Source organism: Zeus faber, assembly GCF_960531495.2.
Source record: "Zeus faber genome assembly, chromosome: 5".
Lineage (NCBI taxonomy): Eukaryota > Metazoa > Chordata > Actinopteri > Zeiformes > Zeidae > Zeus > Zeus faber.
Window position 1 is genome coordinate 15,802,879 of NC_137192.1, and position 13,888 is coordinate 15,816,766.

The 13,888-nt window shown below is 46.0% G+C and overlaps 1 protein-coding gene across 1 annotated transcript in view; it reads right to left on the reverse strand.

Moving 5' to 3' along the window:
• Window positions 1-1,018: 1,018 nt before the first annotated feature.
• Window positions 1,019-13,888, reverse strand: part of cacna2d2a (calcium channel, voltage-dependent, alpha 2/delta subunit 2a) — a gene marked incomplete at its 5' end in the record, with an annotated part of 134,713 nt that continues 121,843 nt past the window's right edge. The window contains 23 exons of the mRNA XM_080000311.1: window positions 1,019-1,607; window positions 2,416-2,498; window positions 2,686-2,795; window positions 3,139-3,262; window positions 3,635-3,690; window positions 3,830-3,882; window positions 4,295-4,447; window positions 4,535-4,606; window positions 4,695-4,742; window positions 4,855-4,946; window positions 5,065-5,163; window positions 5,248-5,351; window positions 5,492-5,554; window positions 5,644-5,734; window positions 5,850-5,947; window positions 6,844-6,928; window positions 10,276-10,352; window positions 11,501-11,562; window positions 11,745-11,816; window positions 12,029-12,100; window positions 12,353-12,427; window positions 12,518-12,592; window positions 13,262-13,330. Coding sequence (XP_079856437.1) covers window positions 1,485-1,607; window positions 2,416-2,498; window positions 2,686-2,795; window positions 3,139-3,262; window positions 3,635-3,690; window positions 3,830-3,882; window positions 4,295-4,447; window positions 4,535-4,606; window positions 4,695-4,742; window positions 4,855-4,946; window positions 5,065-5,163; window positions 5,248-5,351; window positions 5,492-5,554; window positions 5,644-5,734; window positions 5,850-5,947; window positions 6,844-6,928; window positions 10,276-10,352; window positions 11,501-11,562; window positions 11,745-11,816; window positions 12,029-12,100; window positions 12,353-12,427; window positions 12,518-12,592; window positions 13,262-13,330 — 1,956 coding nt within the window. The 3' untranslated portion in view covers window positions 1,019-1,484. The remainder of the gene's footprint in view (window positions 1,608-2,415; window positions 2,499-2,685; window positions 2,796-3,138; window positions 3,263-3,634; window positions 3,691-3,829; window positions 3,883-4,294; window positions 4,448-4,534; window positions 4,607-4,694; window positions 4,743-4,854; window positions 4,947-5,064; window positions 5,164-5,247; window positions 5,352-5,491; window positions 5,555-5,643; window positions 5,735-5,849; window positions 5,948-6,843; window positions 6,929-10,275; window positions 10,353-11,500; window positions 11,563-11,744; window positions 11,817-12,028; window positions 12,101-12,352; window positions 12,428-12,517; window positions 12,593-13,261; window positions 13,331-13,888) is intronic.

Here is a 13,888-nt window from a genome sequence, read left to right on the forward strand (position 1 = left end):
CAGAGAGCGGCTCCTAAACATGGGAGTCTAAGTGACATCTCGCCCCACGTTGATCAAATGACATGTAACAGATAACAAAGCGGACGGCGATGCGGTGACCATACGCGTGGCCCCTACTGCACTTTAGTTTTCTTCGGAAATGGTGGAATAAGCCCGTCCCCCGTCCCCCCAGCAGCGAATGGGCTGAAGATAGAACATTGGTCGAAAGGTAATAGAAGCCCAGCACGTCTGCCCAAACCACCCGCAGCCACCGCCAGACGAGCAGGAGGCGGATATCCACGCGTCTGTTGTGTGTACAGAAGTAAAGCACATGTGTCGTCGGGTTACATCAGGTTTGAGGTTAGTGAACCGGCAGAAGGAGAGCTTCCACATCAGAGAGAGGCCGAGGCCCAGTTCATTGGTTTTTTTTTAACATCCCAAACTAGAGGTCAGAATTTTGTTCATCGATTATAAGTGACTAATACAACGCGCCGCCCGCAATCCTGTCCCGTTGTGCGGTGAGCAGATACTGATTCATATTTTACAGCGGTCGGACAAACCTCACTATTCGTCACAAGCGTATGAGCCAGACAGCACTTTGCTTAAATAATAAATGACAAAATGTCACGGTCACATAATTCCCACATCTAAATGGACACCTTTCAAGCTGTACAAGATGAACCAGTATTCCGATCCGTCACGTCCCCCAAAATGTTGATCCTAATTCTCGCTCAGAGGCCTTTTTCTCCTCGCGATACTAATTTGGCGATTCATACAAGACCACGTGGAAGTCTATCTCATTTTGGCAAGAAGTAGATATAGTGCATACATTAATTCACGTCTCTCTAAGTTAACACCAAACGAGTCCCTTTCGCAAATTAGATCTTGGAATTCTTTTTTTTTTTTCTGTCTTGACTTTCCGCTTCACTGTTTGCACGCGTCAAAAGTTCCCTTTACCCCCCCCCCCCCCCCCCCCCCGAGGATTATTTTGTGGTAGCCTTCACTGCCTCGTGGTCCTTACAGCCCCTAATAAGAGGCAAACGACAGAGCGGTGAAACTCAGAGACCAGGATCCCTATCAGGCAACCTAGACTCTGAGTCCGTATGAGGTTGGCGACGAGGACATGAGCCGGTCCTCTTCCTGTCCTGCTTCTGACAGGGGTTGAGCTGATGGAGGTGATCGGGTTGGTATTTTTGTTGTTGTTGTTGTGTTTTTTTTTCCTTTTTCTGACGTTGCCTCTCGCGATCCAGGTGGTTCGGCACCACCCACTCTTCCCTGCGGATGGATTGAATCGGCCGAGGAGACCAGGCGTCCGGCGGCCGTCACGAAGCGACAAGAACGGAAGCAAGCTGGGCAGCGGTACTCAGGGCTTCCGACTTGCCCGGAGGAGAAGTCCCATTATTTCCTATGACTAGAGCGGGCAGAGGGCGTAGGGGCCGAGGGGCGTGGAGAAGGTTGTTAGAGCAGTGAGGAACCTTGGGGAGGGCCACGAGGACGATGCGGACTTAAAGTTGGAGAGACATGACGTGGGGGCTGGCGACGGGATAGAGCAGCACCAGCTGGAGGGCCAGGATGGTGTAGAAGGAGGGACTGAAGGATTGGCCCCGCCCACAGTCTGACGTGTTCTCCTGCAGGGACAGAGAAGATGGAATTAGGTATCTTGACAAATTGCTCCTTTTTGCCTCAAAATCCAAATAATAAAAGAATATCCCATTTATTTCTCTATATGGTTTGTTTTTACAAATAGGCTATGTGGAAGTAAGTGTTCACATACTGTGTGTAAAATAATTTGGATATTATGACACACACACACACAATTTGCAATAACTGCAATATATTGTAATAATACTGTAATGACATTATAGACACTGTAATAACTTAGTAATAACATAGTGTTAATTTATACCTACTCATTCATTGTATCACGCTCATATTATTGTATACATATTGATTCATTCTGTACAGTATATCGATCTACATATTTTATACTCAGCCATACTAACCATACTGCCACTTAGCCCCAGCTATTGTCTGTATATTTAAGTGTATTTGCATATTCTTTTACATTTATTACATTTATTTTCAAATTTTTATATATTTGGCTATTTTTGGGCTATTTGCTTATTTTTCTCTTTCAGACCAAGCATTTTTAAGCCAATTGTCAGGGCAGCAATGCACCAACGTTGACCTTGACAAATTCCTTGTACAGTATATGAAAAGGTATTTGGCCGAATAAAGGTATTCTTATTATCATATAACTGCAGATTTACAATATGTTACAAGAGAATACTTGAAAGATCCCCATACTATAATTGATGGACAATCGTGGCAACGTCTGATGCCTATTTGTAAACAGAGCTGCTACCTGACCAAAGGAACTTTTATTTTCAGTGTTTTAGCAGAGTACGTGTACGTGTTCTGTTCAGTGAGTCTTACAGCACGATTGTTGTCAAAGCAGGTGGAGGGTCCTTTTCGATACCGAGCCACGGCCATCTCCTCACAGGGGTTATTATCCTTGTCTGGAAAAGATACTGTCAAGGCAGGTAACAGTAGGTCCACGTTAAGCACCGTGGATTCATGCTGCATCTCCATATCACGGTTAATTCATACGATTGATAACAAATAAATGCGGTGTGAATATATTTCCATGTAGCCATGTTGATTGAAACTCTCTCTCCACCGGTTGGATGTGGAAAGAAAGGATACACTCCTCCTCTTCCTGGGACAGCTTCTCTATCTCGCAGGTGTTGCACGGCAACTTCTCCGCCACCACAAACAGCAGGTTGGTGTTGTTCAGCCTCTTGGCGTGAATCAGCCTGCGGAGAGACCGGCGCGGCTCCGTCAGGGTTCCCTCCCCTCCGTTATATCACAGGCTCATTTGCTAATGGATCGGCCTGTTTCACGGGACGCTCTTATAAGGCTCATTTAGCCGATGATACGACCATTTCATTAACTCTGAGGCGATTTAATCTTGTTTATTAGCTCAGACACTGCTATAAATCTAGCTCACTAACTGTGCCTACTTGCAATATGGTTGACGTGTGTGTACATCAGTGATTGTGTGTGTGTGCGTGTGTGCGTGTATGCGTGTGTGCGTGTGTGTGTGTGTGTGTGTGTGTGTGTGTGTGTGTGTGTGTCTGTATTTGTTTGAATACAAACCTGGAACAGTTGCCACAGTCCTGCAGCATGCCGTACGTGTTGCTGATGTTAGTGAAGTAGTATTGGGTCTGGATCATTACACAGCTCCGTTCTCTGGAGTCCATCCCCTCCGCCTCCACCTCATCTGCAGCATATGCACAAACACAGCACAGCTTTAGTTACACTTTAGCAGAAATTGGCGAGGGTCTTTTCTTGACAATTTCTCTGTCTCTTTCTATACATTTTGCATAAAAAAAACCCATCAAATTAACATTGTGTGTGTGTGTGTATGTGTGTGTGTGTGTGCGCTCGCTTTACTTTCCTGTTTCTTTTGCATAGTATGTGGGATGGATTGCCAGCAATATGACAGAAGAATACCAGCAGAAAGATTCATTCAAATGGTGTAAAACGGAAGCCATAGATATCAAACCTTGGCTTGACACTGCTTTGTGTTTGTGTTAATATGTCAAAATTTATCAAAACGGATGCAAATTTAGAGAAAATGTTTTCCTCTCACCTGTGACAAACCAGCTCTGATAGGCCATTCCATAGACAAACTGCTGAAACAAGGACCTGGGAACGGAAACAAGGAATGAATAACTCATTCATTCATATACTCTTTATGAGCTTTTAGCCAGATGTAATGGCGTTGTCGAATAGGATTAGGATTCTGAAGTGATTTACTGGAACAGTGTGTGAATGAGCCGCTCACCATGCAGCTGCCGACGTCCACCAAGCCAGGTTCACAAAGTCTGCAATGGTGGGCTGCAGACATGGAGAAGCATTCAAGTGCACATAGAGAAAGTATCTATCTATCTATCTATCTATCTATCTATCTATCTATCTATCTATCTATCTATCTATCTATCTATCTATCTATCTATCTGTCTGTCTGTCTGTCTGTCTGTCTGTCTGTCTACCTGCCTGTCTGTCTGTCTATCCAACCAACCAACCAACCAACCAACCATCCATCCACCTTGCCAACTAATCAACCAACCTATCATCCATTCATCTAACCAACCAACCAACCAACCATCCACCCATCTATCCATTTTCTTCCTCATAGAGCTATTGGCTTCATTACTTACAGGGAATCTATGACTATGCTTGGTGTCGCCACCTCACACGACTAGGTGTGCGTTCCTTGTTGTTGTTTTTTCGAGTGTGATGTCCTTACCACAAATGCACCTCTGGGGGCCGCCCCGGTGCTGCTGCTGGGCATGGGTTCACACACTGACTGGTAGTCAAACGACTGCTTGCGGTTGTAGAGGGAATTGTTGAAGAGTACGTGCATCAAGGTGGGGTCCACGTCGCTGAAGAACATGCCCACCTGTGGAAGACATGGACATACTAAACTCTACACTCTTTCTCGGGAGAAAAAGGTTATTGGCATAAATGAGGCTCTCATTAACGTCACCTTGTTCCAGTCGTCTTTCTGGTTCGACATGATTAAGAATCCGCCATCATCTATCAAGTAACACAGAAGATCCTGTACGGAGAAACAGAGGGACATTTTGTAAAAACTGACTCCAGATGCAGTAAAGTACTTAAGTTGGTCCGCAGAGCCAGGTTCTTACATCACTATTGGCTTCACAGTCCATTTCACAGCCACCGTTTGGTCCACACTAACGAAGAGAAAAATAAAGATGACTGTGTTAAAACAATGTCAGCACCGATAAGTAACATAAGTATATACAAATTGTGAATACAGCCCATCGCATGTTTGCAATATTTTACCGTATTTGAGCCATGGCGGCTGTCGGTGTGGTTGCTGGCAAGAATCTTGAACTTGTCTGTCCAGGCTTCAAGGTCTAGTTTCACTCCAACCACTGACACGGACACAGAAAGACAGCAACAGTCTGAGGATCCTTAACATATTGTGAAACCTTCCATTTTGAATCACCAGTGCTTCTCATCAAAACCTTCTTGAGGTGTTTGATAAAGGACCTGCGGGTTTGATGGTCTTCCCTCCCACCGTGATCTCCACAGCGGTGCTGACCAGGATCCCTATGGTATCGTTCTCTGGGTTGAGCAGCTCGTCCCTCACTGCAGAGCGGTGACAGAACGGAAAGGTCAAACATACGGAACTACCACATCTTCAGAAGCCTGTGTGACAAGAACGTCACTCACCCGTCCGGTAAGGCGCTCGGAAGATGTAGCCTTTGTTGTCCAGACTGCGGCGGTAGAAGCTGGCGTTGAACGGCTCAGGGTCTTCCTCCCAACTCTCTGCGGCTCTGATATCGACAGCCACCGACAGAGTCGGTGAATCATTCATTCATGTACTACAACCTACCCGGCCACAACCCTTTTCAAATATCCGCATTTAAAATATCAACTGCCAAAATATGCTAAATATATAATAGGTAAAACATACTTGTTGGGAAACACTCTGGTTATGCCTCCATCAGTTGCGGCAAACACGGCCAAAAAGCCGTACCTACAAAGGATAAAGAGAACATGGAGTGAGTGGACTTTTATGTCATGGGGCAAATGCAAAAGCCTCCCAGATCATTTGGTACCACGTACGTATTCAAGTCCTTGTTCTTCCAGACTTTCTCCACCAGCTGTCTGATGATGCCAGTGTCAAGGATCAGGTTGTGAAGCAGCAGGTTGTCGCCTGGACAAACAGACAGGAATACAGTTTTCCCTCGACCGTATAAAGACGCACGCTGTGATGCTCCTGTCTCGAGCGCCGTCACTCTGGGTGCTCAAACAGTACGTCTGGAACTCACATTGTTTGGAATCAGGCGTCACCTTCTCCATGAGCGCAATGAAGTTGAACAGGAATTCCGTGTTGTTGTTGGAGAGTTCCAGATCATTGCAATATTCCCTGGGGAGATTCAAAGTTGTTTATTATTGTTGGTATTATTATATATTTGTATCAGGACAATAAATGTATGTGGCACGTTGGCACTGCCTGTTTCTCGGGCACTGGACTAGCCTAAGACTCAGGTGTCCAAACTAACTTTTCCCTCACATTTGCTCGTTTTGCATGCGTGACCTTGGGATATACTGCGATACGTAGAGAGAGTGAAACATGAATTAAATCGCTGAGTGTGGAACAGCTTGCAAAGTAGATGAGTGACAATGTCCTTGAAAATAAGGTTTGTATCTTTGGGCACGAAGGTTTTGTTGCACTATATGTACACAGGGTTTTACTCTTTAATCATTCCACAATGACATTGAGCCTTGAAGTTGAAAATGTGATTATAACGTCTATTGCATACAGAGATGAAAACATGCATCACAACCACGGCAGCATGCAAAGGTAATCTGAAGTGGTGAGGGGAGAGACTGGAAGGAGAGATTTAGGCATAATAGCAGATAGAGATAGGAATGATAGAAACCCTAAAGTTCAAATTTGGCAAATTTGGATTACAGATAAAAGCACTTAACTCTAGTTTTGATTTATATATATTTTTTTGTATGAATCATCTTTTTTTTTTTTTTTTTTTACCAATCATCTTTTGGCAACACTTTTAACTACGGTATCACCAAAAAACACTTGACAAAACGGAAGATGAGAATCCAGCATGTGAACTCAGAGTCTTTAAAAAAAAAAAAAATCTTTGACTGCATGCAAATATAAAAAAAGTGAAACTCAGTCACGGTAATGGTAAATAAATGATACGTCGCGTGCAGAAACACATGAAGACACAACTCAAACAGTGAAGACCACCGACGGAGCAGGGGGGAAGACAGCGCGGCATTCACACACAGAGCTACCTGGGAGCTATGAATACATGTCCCTCCGACTCAAAACTGTTTGGCAGCAGTGATTCAAAATCTGCAACAGAAAGGGGAAGATTATCTGGGAAGGCGGGAGCGGAGCGCTGGGGAGCGGTGGGGGCAGCAGCGGCTGATCTTCGGGTGCAGGGACGCAGAAGGGAGTTAACCATAGCGACACAGAGATTTCATGGGGGAACACCAGCGTTAGCCAATATGGTGCCTGGAATGGGAGTCCGACTCTCAATGGACAATTTTGACTCTATAAGCACTCACGTCTTTTATTCAGGATTTTATATGTTTTTTTTGTTCATCAGATGTTCTTTGTTACTTTTTTTTTTTTTTTTTTTTGGACGGGGGACGGGGGGCGGGGGGGGTTCAATCTGCTGTATACTTTGGATGTCTGAGAACTGACTTACCATACATACTACGACCGGAAAGAAAGTTCTCAGACAAAACAACCCACAGTGAGTGTTTTTCTCTCGGTTAGGCATCAACATGGCAAACCATTGCGCGGGCAGTGAGTGGGTGAGTGGGTGGGTGGGTGGGTGGGTGGGTGGGGGTCCCGATGGAAGTGGTCACCCCTCAGATGGGCGGGGCAGAGGGCACTCAGAGACACAAAATCAGGGGAAGTGCATTGCATTGTGAAGGGCATGCGGAAGGGCAACTTTGAAAAAAAATAAAAAATTCTAAACACAAAGAAAAATCAACCCAAACCCAAACAAACACCGACATCCTGACACAATCAACATGGTGTGTTTCTGTGTTCCCATGTGTCATCGGACCTGTAACGGCAAACTTTTGAGAGCTAAAATGGAGTGCCCAGGTAGTGTTCCGCCCACAATGTCGTGCACTTCCGGGTCAAGTTTGTTATGACAGCGGCCAACCGCGCCCCATGTCTGTCTGAGGGGTGAGGATGGGGAGGGGAGACAAGCCGATGGAGACAGGGATTACGGAGGAGGGACAAACAGGACGGGTGCTCTGACACCCGGCACCACGGGAGGACCTGGAGCCCCGCGGGGTCCCACCGCGGAGAGCTGAGCCGCACAGGACCGGGGGTTGGTGGGACAGAGGTGGGATCGTAGCCATAGTTATACGCCGTGTGCTGACGAAAGATCACAACTGAAGTGTTGCTGCAATGTTTCTGATCTACTGTGAAGCTTTTGAACTTGGATTTTAACGTGTCGTTGCATGCTAGACTAATTGGGGGACTATTTGTGATATAATAATAGATTGGATGAGTGTCACGAGTCACTCAAGGCATAACTTTAATGTTTGTCATTATAGGAGGAAGATAGATAGATAGACAGACAGACAGACAGACAGACGGACGGACAGACAGACAGACGGATAGACAGATAGATAGACACAGACAGACAGACAGAGAGACAGACAGACAGATAGACAGATAGACAGATAGATAGATAGATAGATAGACAGACAGACAAAGAGTGATATAGTAACAATCACATATGAAGATAGAATAGATCAAATGAATATGAATGATAAAGAGAATTATGCTTCAATGAGAGAATTAGAGAAAAGGAGAGAGAGCGCTACGGGAACGGGGGTAAACAGCCTGTTTGGAAATAGTTGGGGGGTAGACACCATTTAGTGTAGTGTGTGTGTGTGTGTGTGTGTGTGTGTGTGTGTGTGCGCACGTGCGCGCGTGTTTGTGTGCGTGTTAGATGTGGGGACCGGAGGAGCCATCGTGGGAAACATGGGTTCTGAGCTGCAGCAGGAAGGTGGAGAGTGTGTAGGAAGTCAGAAAAGGACAGGAGGAGGAAGAGGAAGAGGAAGAGGAAGAAGAAGTAGGGAAAGGGAAGGGGGGAGGGGGTCCCGAAGGCAAGACGGGCGGGGAACAGAGGCAAGCCGGCTGGGACGGGGCGGGGGCGGGGGCGGGGGTGGGGGTGGGGGTAGGGGGCAGCAGGGTGGGGGTTCAGAACGAGAGGAGGTGTGGGGAAGAGGCAGCGGGAGGCACTAGGAGGGAGAGGTAAGGAACGTGGACCAATATGGAGTATACTTGCCCTTGGAGTTTGACACTGTGTGGATCCGTCAGAGAAGGAGTGAGCAAGAAAGGAAACAGGGGTTCGGGTGGGAAGGGGGGGGTCACAGACAATATTTTATTCAATTACTTTTTGAATAAAAATATTGTGGTTTGTTTTTTTTCGTCAAAAGAAGGAAACCAATTAAGTCAAACGAGACAAGAAAGCAAAGAAAAATGGAGAGCAAACGTCTTATTTGCCGGAGCAAACGAGAGAAATGGAACGAACGGAGGAAAGGACAAAGAAAAAGGCGAAGATCCAGAAAAGAAAAAGAAGAAAATAAGGAAACGGTAACGACAAAAGCCAGCTCATTTCTTTTTTCTTTCTCTTTTTTTTCTCTCGTTAAGTCAACCATGGAGAGACAAAAAACCGAAAACAAAGTAAAAAAAATAAAATAAAATAAAAAAGATGAACGAGGAACAGAGGAGACAAACAGGGTCTGGAGGGAGAGAGAGAATGCGAGGGACAGCGAGTGTCCCGATTCAGACCCACACAACGAAAACTGCCACTGTGAGCTCGGTGGCAGTTTATCCACTCAATGATTCCAAAGCTGACACACATCTCACAGATCCGACAGTACAAAGACAAAAAAACGAAGAAAAAATTAAAATCACGTATATGCACTCAAGAACTCAAGGAAATAATAAAAAAAAAAAAAACAACATCAAAATAAAATCATACCACGAAACACAGGTAGTGAAAAGCATGCCTTTTTTCACACTTTTATTTTACATTCATTATTTTTCCATCAGAAAATCCGAAACAAAAAAAACTCTCAAACACAGACGCTTCAGAATCATTACTCGATGGAGAAGAGGCGAGAGCATTTGGCAAAAAAAATAATAGCACAAGGTCACCATTATTTTCACCTTAGTTACATCGTAAAACCACAGCTTTCACCTTTCTGTCAGTTCAGGGTTTTTTTCTTCAGCAGGTGTGAAGAAAAAATATCACCGGATTTACAGCACAGCATGAAGACAGGAGAGGGAGTAGTGGGGAGAGTAGGGGGAGTCAGAGGACTCCTGGGACGAGGGGTCTGTCTCCCAGACAGCGAGGAGGAGGGGGAGGGTGAGACAGAGGGAGGGGGTGGGGGTTGAGGGGAAGAGAGGGAGGGCTGGGCGGAGGACGCCGCTCCTACGCTCCCTGAGAAGAAGCCGGAGACCCGGAGCGAGGCACCGGAGGATAACGAGGGAGCACCAGGTCGCATTTGGAGCGAGTGTGGAGGTAGAAAAGTTGAGACCGGACGAGAGGGAGAGGGAGAGAGAGAGAGAGAGAGAGAGAGAGAGAGAGAGAGAGCGAGAGAGGGAGCGAAAAAGAGAGAGAGAGATAGAGAGAAAGAGAGAGAGAGGGAGGCCTTAGTCTATGCCGGGCATCCAGTGGTACTTACACTGCACCTGAAGTATCTGGTCACTCAAGTTGGCCTTGATGTGGTTTTCACTGTATGTGGGCAGGACCAGCCCTAGACTGCGATGGGAGCAGAGTCAGAGAGTGTCAGAACACGCACACACACACACACACGCACATGCACACACGCACGCACACACACAGTCCGATTCCATACATTTAAACATATGAAAATGCACTGGATATGTCAAAAGACGCTCCTCAGAAAAATAAGTTTGTCTCCAATGCGAATAATAAACACTTGATTTAAAGGGAGGTAGCACACCAATTGGCTTTCTCGCTCCACTCGAATTCAGCGGCCCTTTCGATCTGTATAATGGAGCATTATCATTTTTTCCGCCGTCAGTCAAATTTGAGAGGGGGGAGACGTCCCGCCCCCTAATCTGCGATGCCAAATCTGCTCCGTAAAAGGATTAATTGGAACACACGTTAAATCAAGCGGTGTTAGTGTCGGCAGACTGACACCGTTGCTCGGGCATCTGTGATCCAAAGCAAATTCGGGTTGAAAACAATGTCCGCCGCGCATCGAGGACACGTAAACCCGCTCCAATTTGTGTCCCGATGACTGGCAGGATGAATCAAAGATTAGAGGGTTGAAAGGGAGAGCCGTTTACACGCAAGAATGAATTGGACCGCGATTTCCGAAACACATTGGAATTTCCCTTTAAATGAGATGTTAATAGAAATGCAGAGGAAAGCCCTGATGTGGGCCATGCATTAGCCAGGATCGGGCGGCGTGCCAGCAGACACAACGCGACACCCCCGTTGGGCGTTCGTACGCCTATTGAATATCGCAAGCGCTAATTTTGCAAAGTGCCGCCTGGAGGAAATGTGGTTATAATGCCACCTCAAATGTTCAACTGAGTTTTGGGATGATTAGGCCAGGCGGTTAATTTGCTCATTAAATACTGGCAAATTTCTGAATTTATACAGTAGGTGGATCAGATGAATTGTTTGGTGCGCGAGAACAAAAGGCGAATGAACAACTTGACTTTATTTATTAATAGGTTTAGTCTCTCCCCGCGCTCAACAGATGGATTATCTCCTAATTTACACACGCCGCTGGTTGATGAATGACGGTTGTCAGCCGTACGCCTGCGTGACTCAGACGCTCGCGCCAAGGTTAAATAAAAGAAAAAACAGCTCAACTCACGGCTCGTGGTCGTTCGGTGTCTGGTGCGGGGATGAACAGCTTGTGTGAAACCCACCTGTAATCTGTGCCCTCCACGGGTGTCCAAGTGTACGTCCGCATGGCCTCGTCAATGTACCTCTGTTGACGCACAAACCCCAAAAACACACACCCGCAGCAACACCGTCACGTTCACGCGCTCAACTCCGGGCTTATTGCATCCGTTTGGCAAACAACGTATTGAGTGAGTCTCAGTCATTCTAAGGCTATTCTGAAAGGTGTCACTGCGGATCACGGCTGCCTCTCATATATTGACGACTTGCCTCATCAACCGACTTAATGAGCGTCTTGATTTTCCTCTGGCCCGGTTTGCCATCAATCATCTGCCGACGGATCTGAGAGGAAGGGAGGAGACGTACGACGGTGTGCAGCGGTGGGAGAAAGGGGGGGGGGGGGAGAAATGGGTGAGAAAAAAACCCCAAACATTTCCACACAGGAAATTACCGACAAAGCCGTTGAATCATCGAGTCAAAAGCGTGAAACTGATTGGGTTTGAGTGGTTGGTGTGTGTGCGCGGCGGCGGCGACGGCGAAAGCCTCGTTTTCACCTCCTCCTTGTTGCCGTCCTCCAGCTCAGCATCCAGAAAGTCTAAAGTCACCAGCTCTCTGAAGTTAATGATCTGAGCAGAGAGGGAAACAGGGTGAGCCGTGGGAGTGGGGGAGGGAGGGGTGTGGGTGGGGGCATCAGTCGACAGGGATCACGTTAGACTTTTAACTCGAGGGTCAGGAGTGTATCTGACAGGGCCTCAACACTATCTTTTACAAGCGGTTGCCAAGTTGCCAGCCGTGGATAAGCTTTTCACTTGCCAGGGCTGACAAAACGGTCGCCAAATTTGAATCATTTCATAATCGAGTGAGTCAAATAGATAAACCTTGGGCTGCAGGTTCGGGTGGAGCAGCACGTAGCCGTTGGGGTCGGTAGCGAAGGTGTAGCCGTTGGCTCCCAGCTGCGCAGAAAAGAGCCCGAGGGTTAAGACGTGACCGGGTACAGTCCAAAACAGAAAGGTTGAAAAAAAAAAAAAAAAAAAAGCACTCACCCTATACGTCGGCGTCTTCTTCTTTATTTCGTTGATGGCGATGTCGACACCCATGACGCCGAGGATGAGTTGGTTCTGTTGAGGGAGCAAACGGAGATTGTGGCGGGTTTCATGCCGCGTCGACGCTTTGAGCTTTGAGCGCGTTGAGCCGCGCGTCACCATTTTGGTCACTGCGTAAGCTGTGAGCCGCACGCGCCGGTGCCACGGCCGCGGCCCGGTGGAGACGAGCCGCTGTGATGTCTGCTGGCACCTCAGGGGGGAGGTGTTGCCTCGCGGAGCGGCGTCTGGACGGAGGCCCGCCGCACGCGGAGGACGGGCGTGGACGGAGAGGCGCCGGCTGACAACAGCCGCCCGGTGCTCCCTGCTGCCGCAACTCCTCTCGTGTTTGGCCCTCGTTAGAGTGCTCATTCTACCCATGGAGCTGTCTTTACTTACAGGTGTTGATTGTTTACCACGTGAATAGCAGGAAGAATTGTTTATTTGATTGTTTGGAATGAAAATATTGTACACTGCGCTCTGTACACTGAAAAAATCGATTGGAGTGATAAGATACATTTAAAAAATGCTTTAATTTGTTAAACCTATACTATATATATATATATATATATATATATACTCTTTTTGAGGGGCGGGATTCTCAATGTTTTTTAATTGACAGCTCAAAATCTAAATTTTAAATTGAGAAATAGATTTAATAAGCTCAACAAATTATTCATTTTATTTATCACAGTACTGTATTGTTACCTGGGAGTTCCCCTCATCAGCAGTGAGGTTGAAGACTGGCATCGTTCCAGTGATGACAAGACCCAAACCCTGACAAAACAAAATAATTCATGAGAAAGTGTCTTATTTCTTTCAAATGCATTAATTTATCCTACAACATCCAACGCCCAATAAATATCTTATTTAATGGATATGTGTAATGCAGTCTTATAGCAGTGAACGTAAAGAAATGTAACATAAGATAATTTGTATTTTCATTAGCGTGGGCCCCCTCCATGCTATAAAATGTAGTCCATACATTTTTACTTTTCTTTTTACATTGTACTTGAGACAGATTTAGATGAAAAGGTCCAATAAAAACGGCGCAAATTATTTTTTATGATCTAATTGTCAAGGCTCCACTGTTTTGACAATGAAGTGCTTCTTACTACTGGTTGCCTAAAAATTAATTGGCTATAACGATACTGGCACAAATCACGTCTGAATTAAATTAAATGCGGGGACAAGGTGCCTACGTGCCGAAATCTGTCATCGGGCTCTAGTGGAATAAGATACAATGACATGTTTTAATGTTTTTTTTTTATGTAAAACAAATGAACAGAAAGAATCTTCACCTAAATATTAAAAATATGCTGAAGCTTTTCACAT